Here is a 12,090-nt window from a genome sequence, read left to right on the forward strand (position 1 = left end):
TGCTTCCACCCTGTTGCAAATACACTTGTATTCAGTGTGAATTGGGGCACCAAGGCGGAGGGCCACTGCTACACGAAGGGATTCTGGATCTAGGCGCGTGCCCATTGCAGACTTGGGTACTGCCAGGAGGAAGTCTCCTGCATGGGGGGCACACACTGCTCTGAGGCGGGCTTTCTCCTTGTTTGATGTTGCGTCGCTTAGCATGGCATCAGCTACTTTTTCCACTAGAGGGTGGTCCCAGCCGGACTGTTTGTGTTGTTTTGTTGGCTCTATAATGGTTGCTGGGGCTGCAAGAACATTCCACTGATTTGAACATTCAGTGAAAGCAGGATCGTGTATTCCTGCTGAATCTCTCAGGGTTGCAGGTAAAATATCTCTGACGAGGTCGTGCGATGCATGAGAGGAGGAAAGGAAGGCTGGTAGAGCAATTTGGGAGGCTGTGCGGACACCAAGGCCGCCGAGTCTTATAGGAAGGGTTGCTTGCTCCCACTGAGAGTCGTCCAATGGCAGGTTCAGGACTTTCACCAGCATGGACCTCAGAAGGGTGTCATACACATTTAACTTAGGGCTGCTGTAGGATGGAGAACATCTCAGAAAGTAGGTCAACTTAGGGAGAGACAGGCATCTTGTAAGGAGAAAGAGAGCATCAATCTTGTCAATCCTGTCCTGCATTCTCTTTAGGTCAGTGATTTTTGCAGCCAGGACCTCCTCGATTGCTCGTGGGCCAATGGGGGCACCCAGGAGAGTGCAGTCCGGTGGCTCGACAACGAGAATGTCTGGAAGAGCATTTTGTATTTGCCCAGTGATGTCTGGGTTGCGGGAGATTATTTCACATTTGGATGCATTGAGAATGAGGCCTAAGGCTGCTCCCTGCTCCTGGATTTTCCTTATATCCCCCAAAATGGTTTCCGGAGTTCCAGCTAGAGTGCCATCATCCAGGTGGTGGACGTCGCTTTGATTGCTTCAAGCAGATTGTCTGCTGAAATGAAGTTGAGGGAGGTATTGTTCCTCGCTCCTGCAGCAGGTTGTCCATCGTCACTGCCCCGGGGCAGGCGCCTAGACCCTAGACAACCACCTGAATTGAGAGAATGATAGCGGACAGTTCCATTTGAATTGAGACGATACCGTCTGTCACACACTTGACAGTTTCCTCTTGGGTGGCCATCTTCTTGGCTGGAAAGAGGCTGTGTGTCAGGTGCGACATGTGCCATTCCTAGATGTGATGACGCCTGGCTGCCCGCTGAGTGCACCCTCTCCTTCCCAGATGGAGAGTAACACGGCAAGCATTACCCTCCTGGGGGAGTTGGGCATGGCCTGGGCACCGTGTGTGGGTAGGCTGTGTGTTGATGGGCGGCTGGCTGGGTAGGGCGCAGGTAGCGGGGTGGGGGAAGATGGCGGGCGGGGGTGGTGGAGGGGGGGGGCACACGAGGGAGGCTGCCGTCACACTTGTTACAAACTATCAACACTCGGGGAAATCACTAGTGCACTTTGTTTTTAACACTACACTCACCGATTTGCTTATGAACGCACTAACTTTCCACTAACATCACTGTAGACAGCTCGAGAGCCTCCCCCATCACTCCCCCCTTCCCCCCGTACCCCGCCTTGGGGGCTGGTGGGTGGCGGCACTGAGACGGCGGCGACCCTCCCCTCACCCTCACCCACACACTGTACCTGCCTCGCCATACACAACGCTCAGACAACGCACCTTTCAACGTTTATAGTGTTGGAATGAAGGAGATACGGTTCTTCTTGTCACCCCCGGGGCCTTCAGCAGGTATTCATACCTACACAGGTCAAGTCTTGGCTGGCTCAGGCATCGTGATCCTCGTTGAAATTGGTTCAAGTGTAGGACCTTGCTCACCACGTGTCCGTCCCACACCTCCGTCCTCAATGATTGATATATATATATATATATATATATATATATATATATATATATATATATATATATATATATATATATATATATAATATATATAATATATATATATATAATATATATATATATAATATATATATATATATATATATATATATATATATATATATATATATATATATATATATGACAATGTCAGACCACGGAGGAAAATGAAACAGGAATTTCCTTAAGTACTTTCGTATATTAAATACATCTTCAGAAGGAATGATTTTACAGATCGAGTGATGGGTATAAATAGGCAGGAAAGAGTGGTGATGTAAGGTGAGGTACAATGCTTGGACAACGCAGACGGCCCATTGGCCCATCAGATGCACCTAATTGGCCCATCCGATGTAGCCCAATGGCCCATCTGATACAGAACATAAGAACATAAGAACAAAGGTAACTGCAGAAGGCCTATTGGCCCATACGAGGCAGCTCCTATTCTATAACCACCCAATCCCACTCATATACTTGTCCAACCCGTGCTTGAAACAATCGAGGGACCCCACCTCCACAATGTTACGCGGCAATTGGTTCCACAAATCAACAACCCTGTTACTGAACCAGTATTTACCCAAGTCTTTCCTAAATCTAAACTTATCCAATTTATATCCATTGCTTCGTGTTCTGTCCTGTGTTGATACTTTTAATACCCTATTAATATCCCCCCGGTTATGTCCATTCATCCACTTGTAAACCTCTATCATGTCACCCCTAACTCTTCGCCTTTCCAGTGAATGCAACTTAAGCTTTGTTAATCTTTCTTCATATGAAAGATTTCTAATTTGGGGAATTAACTTAGTCATCCTACGCTGGACACGTTCAAGTGAATTTATATCCATTCTATAATATGGCGACCAAAACTGAACTGCATAATCTAAATGGGGCCTAACTAGAGCAAGATATAGCTTGAGAACCACACCAGGTGTCTTGTTACTAACGCTGCGATTAATAAATCCAAGTGTCCGATTTGCCTTATTACGAACATTTATGCATTGATCCTTTTGTTTTAAATTCTTACTAATCATAACTCCCAGATCCCTTTCGCAATCCGACTTCGCAATCACAACACCATCTAGCTCGTATCTTGTAACTCTATCATCATTACCTAACCTCAGAACTTTACATTTATCAGCATTAAACTGCATCTGCCAATCCTTTGACCATTTCAAAACCCTATCTAGATCAACTTGAAGTGATAGTGAGTCCTCCTCCGAATTAATTTCCCTACCGATTTTCGTATCATCGGCAAATTTGCAAATGTTGCTACTCAAACCTGAATCTAAATCATTTATATATATTATAAACAACAGAGGTCCCAGGACAGAGCCTTGAGGCACTCCACTTACAACATTTTCCCACTCTGACTTGATTCCATTTATACTAACTCTCTGTTTCCTTTGGTATAGCCATGCCCTAATCCAGCTTAATATAGCACCCCCAATACCATGAGACTCTATTTTTTTAATCAGTCTTTCATGTGGCACTGTATCAAAAGCTTTGCTAAAGTCAAGGTATACAACATCACCTTTAGTCGGTCAGGTGAAGTCACAGTGAGAGGTTGTGTTAACCGGAGCTCCTGAGTGTTGTTATATTATCATAGCAATATGGAAGTTGTAGTGAAGGACCTGGTGACTCTAGTGGGAGCCCTGAGGACAGAGTTGGACTCTCTGCGGGAGGAGGTGCGTCAGCTTAAAAAACAACGAGAAGTAACGAAGGAGGAGACCAGCAGTAAAGGGACCTCGTCTTGGAGAGTTGCGAAAGACAGGGGCCTTAAGAAGACTTTGATAAAGCCGCCTTCAAACGCCATAGCAACTTCAAATTCATTTGACGTTTTGGAGGACGAGTGCTGTGGAGAGACTGTGGATCGCGCAAAAGGGAAAGCAACGAAGAGAAAGGAAGCGCAGGCCCCTCAGAAAGTAAAGGAAGTACCTAAGCAAACATTAGTTGTGGGAGATTCCCAGATAAGGTATTTGGATAGAACGTTTTGTGCTAGAGATAGGGGGAACAGGTTAAGGGTTTGCTATCCCGGAGCTGGCATTGGTGATATTATAAACAACATGAATGATATTATGGCTGGTAATGGGAACAATCCCATTATTTGCATTAGCGTGGGAGAAAATGATGTTGGTCGAGTCAGGAGTGAGGAACTGATTCAGAGGTATAAAACAGCCATAGAGTTAGTTAGGAGCAAGGGAGGAATCCCGATCATATGTGGCATTCTTCCAAGAAAGGGAGTGGGAAATGAATGGATATCGAGGGCACGTGGTGTCAATTGCCGGCTGGAAAGATATTGCAAATCAAATGCAATATCTTTCATAGACAACTGGGAACACTTCTATGGAAGAAATGAAATGTATGCTCGTGATGGGGTGCATCTATCGAGAGCTGGGGTTGTTGCTGTTGCGAACTCGCTAGAAGAAGTGGTTAGAGGTGTTTGTTTGGGTTTAAACTGTTAGTAGATAGAGGTATGGGAATTGATTTGGAGGAAGGAGGTAATAAAAGTATGTGTTTGTGGGAGAAAGGAATTGGCAAAACGATCAGGGAAAGAGAAGGTCCGCAAAATAACAATTCACTTAGGGTATATTACACTAACAGTAGAAGTCTAAGAAATAAAATTAACGAATTAAATGCTCTTGTCTGCACAGAAAAAATAGATATTATTGCACTTACCGAAACGTGGATGAATGTAGAAAATAGAGAACTATTAGCTGAATATCAAATATATGGATTTAAACTATTTCACACAGATAGATATATTAGACGAGGAGGTGGAGTAGCCATATATGTTAGGGACAATTTGAAATGTAGTCTCAAAGAGGGAATCAAAACAGAGCCACACACAGAAACTATTTGGATTGAATTAAACGAAAAAGCTAATAATATTATAATAGGAGTAATATATAGGCCACCAAATTTAGACAGAATGGAAGCAAAGCATCTATGGGATGAAATATCTAGAGCATCTAGATCTAACAGTATTTATGTCATGGGTGACTTTAATTTTAGCGGAATAAACTGGTTGAACAAAACAGGGAATAGTGAAGCAGAAGATTTTCTAGAATTAATTGACGATTGCTTTCTTACGCAACACATTAAGGAACCAACACGGGAAAATAATATTTTAGATTTAGTGTTAACTAACAGGGAAACGCAAATTAATGACATCGAAATAGGGAGTGAGCTAGGGAGCAGTGATCACAAAGAAATCAGATTTAGCATAGAATGGAATAGACCAGTAGGAGAAAATTCTGTTAAAGTGCCAGATTTTCGAAAAGCTGATTTTAATAGCCTAAGAAATTTTTTGGGTCAAATTGATTGGAAAGGCTTGGGTATGGGGTGTGGGCCGGTCTTGGAGCGAGACATGAACCCAGCGATAGGTGACTTAAATGGGGATTTCGATGTGGATTCAATATATAACTTATTTAAGAATATTCTAAACAAAGCACAGGAACGTAGTATACCATACAAATTGAATAGATCGTATACTAATGACCCAAAGTGGATAACAAAGAATTTGAAGAACCTTATAGGTAAAAAGAGAGCTTGGTACAAAAGGATTAAAAATGGGGAGGTCACTTTAGAACAGGAATTCGTACAACTGGTTAGAAATGTTAAAAAAGAGATAAGGAAAGCAAAAAGAAACTATGAAGTTCGCATAGCAGGGCAAGCAAAGACAAATCCTAAAGGGTTTTTTCAGTTATATCGTACTAAGACTAGGGAAAGGATAGGTCCATTAAAAACTGAGACAGGTCAAATAACAGATAGTGATGAAGAGATGAGTAGTATTTTTAATAAATATTTTGTATCTGTATTTACTAAAGAGGAACTTAACAATATGCCTTCAGCCGAACAAGTCTGAAGTCCCCCACCCACAAGTATGTGGGTGGGGACGAGGACAGGTTGACGAGTTTAGCAGTTACCAGGGAGGATGTTCTTAAACAAATAGTAAAACTCAAACCAAACAAATCCCCAGGGCCGGATGAAGTGTTTGCTAGGGTGCTTAAAGAATGCAAAGAGGAGCTTTGTGACCCACTGTCAACCATATTTAATAAATCAATAGAGTCAGGCAGAGTGCCAGAGTTTTGGAAAGTTGCTAATGTGATACCAGTTTTTAAGAAAGGAGATAGATCACTTGCGTCTAACTATCGACCAATTAGCCTAACGTCTATTGTGGGAAAGTTACTCGAATCTATAATAGCAAATAAAATTCGTCTTCATCTTGAAAAACATAAATTAATAATTGAGTCGCAACATGGTTTTATAAATGGCCGTTCATGTTTAACAAATTTGTTATCTTTTTATTCTAGCATTGTTGAGGCAGTTGATAGTGGTAAGGATTGCGATGTTGTATACCTTGACTTTAGCAAAGCTTTTGATACAGTGCCACATGAAAGACTGATTAAAAAAATAGAGTCTCATGGTATTGGGGGTGCTATATTAAGCTGGATTAGGGCATGGCTATACCAAAGGAAACAGAGAGTTAGTATAAATGGAATCAAGTCAGAGTGGGAAAATGTTGTAAGTGGAGTGCCTCAAGGCTCTGTCCTGGGACCTCTGTTGTTTATAATATATATAAATGATTTAGATTCAGGTTTGAGTAGCAACATTTGCAAATTTGCCGATGATACGAAAATCGGTAGGGAAATTAATTCGGAGGAGGACTCACTATCACTTCAAGTTGATCTAGATAGGGTTTTGAAATGGTCAAAGGATTGGCAGATGCAGTTTAATGCTGATAAATGTAAAGTTCTGAGGTTAGGTAATGATGATAGAGTTACAAGATACGAGCTAGATGGTGTTGTGATTGCGAAGTCGGATTGCGAAAGGGATCTGGGAGTTATGATTAGTAAGAATTTAAAACAAAAGGATCAATGCATAAATGTTCGTAATAAGGCAAATCGGACACTTGGATTTATTAATCGCAGCGTTAGTAACAAGACACCTGGTGTGGTTCTCAAGCTATATCTTGCTCTAGTTAGGCCCCATTTAGATTATGCAGTTCAGTTTTGGTCGCCATATTATAGAATGGATATAAATTCACTTGAACGTGTCCAGCGTAGGATGACTAAGTTAATTCCCCAAATTAGAAATCTTTCATATGAAGAAAGATTAACAAAGCTTAAGTTGCATTCACTGGAAAGGCGAAGAGTTAGGGGTGACATGATAGAGGTTTACAAGTGGATGAATGGACATAACCGGGGGGATATTAATAGGGTATTAAAAGTATCAACACAGGACAGAACACGAAACAATGGATATAAATTGGATAAGTTTAGATTTAGGAAAGACTTGGGTAAATACTGGTTCAGTAACAGGGTTGTTGATTTGTGGAACCAATTGCCGCGTAACATTGTGGAGGTGGGGTCCCTCAATTGTTTCAAGCACGGGTTGGACAAGTATATGAGTGGGATTGGGTGGTTATAGAATAGGAGCTGCCTCGTATGGGCCAATAGGCCTTCTGCAGTTACCTTTGTTCTTATGTTCTTATGTTCTTATGCAATCCTTACCACTATCAACTGCCTCAACAATGCTAGAATAAAAAGATAACAAATTTGTTAAACATGAACGGCCATTTATAAAACCATGTTGCGACTCAATTATTAATTTATGTTTTTCAAGATGAAGACGAATTTTATTTGCTATTATAGATTCGAGTAACTTTCCCACAATAGACGTTAGGCTAATTGGTCGATAGTTAGACGCAAGTGATCTATCTCCTTTCTTAATACAGCAGACATACAAGCACAATACATAGGTAATTATAACATAAAGAGATAAATATATACAATGAATTAGTGAGACAAATGTTTTCCAATGATCCTACTTAAATCGCCCTTTAGCTGATCTATTAGAAATGGATCTAAGTTATATAGACCACTGCTAATATTCAAATTACTTTCTTTGGTGATCTGTATCAAAGCAGATTCAATTATGTTTCTGTTATAGGTGCTTTTACAATTTGTTATTGAAGAAGCGCTCTCCCAATCAATTTGGTGAGCTTTTTCTGACAAATAAATTGATTGGGAGAGTGCTTCTTCAATAACAAATTGTAAAAGCACCTATAACAGAAACATAAGTGAATCTGCTTTGATACAGATCACCAAAGAAAGTAATTTGAATATTAGCAGTGGTCTATATAACTTAGATCCATTTCTGAAATACAAACAGGTATTAAAGGTAGGTGACTGCAGAAGGCCTATTTTTATTGGCCCATATTTCTTGATGCTTCTATATTGGAGCGGAGTCTTGAAGTGGGTAGAATATAGTTGTGCATTAATTGACTGTTGATTGCTGGTGTTGACTTCTTGATGTGTAGTGCCTCGTTGACGTCGAGCCGCCTGCTATCGCTGTATCTATCGATGATTTCTGTGTTGTTTGCTAAGATTTCTCAGGTAATGGTTTGGTTGTGGGAAGAGGCTATATGTTCCTTAATGGAGCCCTGTTGCTTATGCATATGCATAGGTGTAGTGTGGTGTTCACTGTGCAGGGTTGTGCGGTGTTTACTGTACACTGTTGTGTGGTGTTGACTCTGTACAGTGTTGTGTGGTGATGACTCTAAAAGGCTGTGTAGTTTTGACTCTGTACAGGGTAGTGTGGTTTTGACTCGTTACAGGGTTGTGTGCTGTAGTCTCGGTACAGTGTTGTGTATTTTTGAGTCTGTACAGGGTTGTGTGGTATTTACTGTGTACAGGGTTGTGTGGTGTTTACTCAGAACAGTGTTGTGTGCTTTTGATTTTGTACAGGGTTGTGTTGTGTTGACTCTGTACAGTGTTGTGTGGTGTTGACTCTTTACAGTGTTGTGTGATAATGACTTTACAGCGTTGTATGGTGTTGACTGTACATTGTTGTGTAGTGTTGACTCTGAGCAGAGTTGTGTGGTGTTGACTCTCTACAGTGATGTGTGGTTTTGACTCTGTACAATGTTGTGTGGTGTTTACTCACTTCAGTGTTGTGTGGTGTAGACTCTGTACAATGTTGTGTGGTGATGACTCTGTACAGTGTTCTGTGGTGTTTACTCTGAACATTGTTGTGTTGTGTTGACCATATTGGTATGTGAGGTGTTGACTCTGTACAGGGCTGTGTGGTGTTGACATGTACAGGTTTGTGTTGTTGACTCTGTACAGTGTTACGTGGTGTTGACTCTGTACAGTATCGTGTGATGTTCTCTCTGTACAATGTTCTGTGGTATTGACTCTGTACAGGGCTGTGTGGTATTGACTCTGTACAGGGCTGTGTGGTGTTGACTTGTACAAGTTTGTGTTTGTGTTGATTCTGTACAGTGTTGTGTGGTGTTCACTCTTTACATTGTTGTGTAGTACTGACTCTGTACAGTGTTGTGTGGTGTTGTCTCTGCACACGGTTGTGTGATGTTGACTCTGTTCACTGTTGTGTGCAGCTGACTGTACAGTGTTTTGCGGTGTTGACTCTGTACGGTGTTGTGTGGTGTTGAATCTGTACAGTGTTTTGTAGTGTTGTCTGTACAATGTTGTGTGGTGTTGACTATGTGCAGTGTTGACTCTGTACAGTGTTTTGTTGGGATGACTGTACAGTTGTGTGTGCTGTTGACTGTACAGTGTTGTGGGCTTTTGATTTTATACAGTGTTGTGTTGTCGGTACAAAGTTGTGTGGTGTTGACTCTGTGCAGTGTTGTGTGGTGTGGACTCTGTACAGTGTTTTGTTATGACTGTACAGTTTTGTGTGAGGTAGACTGTACAGTGTTGTGTGGTGATGACTGAACAGTGGTGTGTGGTGTTGACTGTACTCTGTTGTGTGGTGTTGATTCTATTCAATGTTGTGTGGTATTGACTGTTTACCGTGTTGTGTGGGGTGTTGACTCTGTACAGGGTAGTGTGGTGTTGACTCTGTACTGTGTTGTGTGATGTTGACTGTGGACAGGTTTGTGTGGTGTTGACTCTGTACTGTGTTGTGTGGTGTTGACTATGTACACTGTTGTGTGGTGTTGACTATGTACAGTGTTGTGTGGTGTTGACTTTGTACAGGGTAGTGTAGTGTTGACTCTGTTCAGGGTATTGTATTGTGGACCCTGTACAGTGTTGTGTTGTGCTGACCATATTATTTTGTGTGGTGTCGACTGCACAGTGTTGTGTGGTGTTGATTGTACAGTGTTATGTGATGACTGTACAAGGCTGTGTGGTGTGGACTCGGTACAGTGTTGTGTATTTTTGAGTCTGTACATGGTTATGTGGTGTTGACGCAGTTCAGTGTTGTGTGGTGTTTACTGTACAGTGTTGTGTAGTGTTGACTCTGTAGAGTGTTGTGTGATGTTCATTCTGTACAGTGTTGTGTGGTGATGACTCTGTTCAAGGCTGTGTAGTTTTGACTCTGTACAGGTTTGTGTTGTGTTGACTCTATACAGTGTTGTGTGGTGTTGACTCGGAACAGTTTTGTGTGGTGTTGACTCTGTACAGTGTTGTGTTGTTTAGACTCTGTACAGTGTTTTGTGGTGTTGACTTGTACAGATTTGTATTGTGTTGACTCTGTACAGTGTTATGTGGTGTTGACTCTATACAGTTTTGTGTGGTGTTGACACTGTACAGTGTTGTGTGGTGTTAACTCTATACAGTGTTGTGTGGTGTTGATTCCACAACGTTTCTGACACGTCCTTGAAGTCGTTTGCTAATCCAGGTGTTTCGCAGTTCAGTTAATGTTCTAATTGACTGATACACAGATAGCATTTTAATTATTATTGTCATTCGAACTCGCCAGGATGTTTGCCGGTGATTTATCTTTCCGCCTGGTCAATATAAGTGGTTTACACCGGAAGGTCATGGTGAGGAAGGTCATGGTGAGGAAGGTCATGGTGAGGAAGGTCATGGTGAGGAAGGTCATGGTGAGGAAGGTCATGGTGGGGAAGGTCATGGTGAGGAAGGTCATGGTGAGGAAGGTCATGGTGAGGAAGGTCATGGTGAGGAAGGTCATGGTGAGGAAGGTCATGGTGGGGAAGGTCATGGTGGGGAAGGTCATGGTGGGGAAGGTGATAGTGGGGAAGGTCATGGTGAGGAAGGTCATGGTGAGGTAGGTCATGGTGAGGAAGGTCATGGTGAGGAAGGTCATGGTGGGGAAGGTCATGGTGAGGAAGGTGATAGTGGGGAAGGTCATGGTGAGGAAGGTCATGGTGAGGAAGGTGATAGTGGGGAAGGTCATGGTGAGGAAGGTCATGGTGAGGAAGGTGATAGTGGGGAAGGTCATGGTGAGGAAGGTCATGGTGAGCAATGTCACGGTGAGAGAGATCATGGTAAGGAAGGTCATAGTGAGGAAGGTCATAGTATGGAAGGTCATGGTGAGGAAGGTCATAGTATGGAAGGTCACGGTGAGGAAGGTCATAGTAAGTAAGGTCATGGTGAGGAAGGTCAAATAAGGAAGGTCATAGGGAGGAGGATCATAGTAAAGAAGGTCATAGTGAGGAAGGTCATTGTAAGGAAGGTCATGGTGAAAAGGTCATTGTAAGGAAGGTCATGGTGAGGAAGGTCATGGTGAGGAAGGTCATGGTGAGGAAGGTCATGGTGAGGAAGGTCCTGGTGAGGGAGGTCATGGTGAGAAAGGTCATGGTGAGGAGGGTCATGGTGAGGAAGGTCATAGTGAGGAAGGTCATGGTTAGGAGGGTCATTGTGAGGAGGGTCATAGTGAGGAAGGTCATGGGTGAGGAAGGTCATAGTGAGGAGGGTCATGGTGAGGAAGGTCATGGTGAGGAAGGTCATGGGTGAGGGAGGTCATGGTGAGGGAGGTCATGGTGAGGAAGGTCATGGTGAGGAAGGTCATGGTGAGGAAGGTCATGGTGAGGGTTGTCATGGTGAGGGTTGTCATTTTGAGGGAGGTCATGGTGAGAACGGTCATGGGCAGGAAGGTCATAGTGAGGAAGGTCATGGTGAGGGAGGTCATGGTGAGGAAGGTCATGGTGAGGAAGGTCATGGTGAGGAAGGTCATGGTGAGGAAGGTCATGGTGAGGAAGGTCATGGTGAGGAAGGTCATGGTGAGGAAGGTCATGGTGAGGGAGGTCATGGTGAGGAAGGTCATGGTGAGGAAGGTCATGGTGAGGGAGGTCATGGTTATCTTGAGGTTATCTTGAGATGATTTCGGGGCTTTAGTGTCCCCGCGGCCCGGTCCTCGACCAGGCCTCCACTCCCAGGAAGCAGCCCGTG

General features: G+C 42.9%; 2 protein-coding genes across 2 annotated transcripts; both read right to left on the reverse strand.

Moving 5' to 3' along the window:
- Positions 1–10,627: 10,627 nt before the first annotated feature.
- On the reverse strand, positions 10,628–11,290 carry LOC138363603 (hepatitis A virus cellular receptor 1-like). The gene has a single exon (XM_069322969.1). The coding sequence runs from the start codon at positions 11,288–11,290 to the stop codon at positions 10,628–10,630; it is 663 nt and encodes a 220-aa protein (XP_069179070.1).
- Positions 11,291–11,584: 294 nt separating this feature from the next.
- Positions 11,585–11,995, reverse strand: LOC138363604 (probable cytosolic iron-sulfur protein assembly protein CIAO1 homolog). Its single transcript, XM_069322970.1, has one exon. It carries the CDS (start codon positions 11,993–11,995, stop codon positions 11,585–11,587), a length of 411 nt encoding a protein of 136 aa, XP_069179071.1.
- Between the last annotated feature and the right edge of the window lie 95 nt (positions 11,996–12,090).

Source organism: Procambarus clarkii, chromosome 11 (genome assembly GCF_040958095.1).
Source record: "Procambarus clarkii isolate CNS0578487 chromosome 11, FALCON_Pclarkii_2.0, whole genome shotgun sequence".
Classification (NCBI taxonomy): Eukaryota; Metazoa; Arthropoda; class Malacostraca; order Decapoda; family Cambaridae; genus Procambarus; species Procambarus clarkii.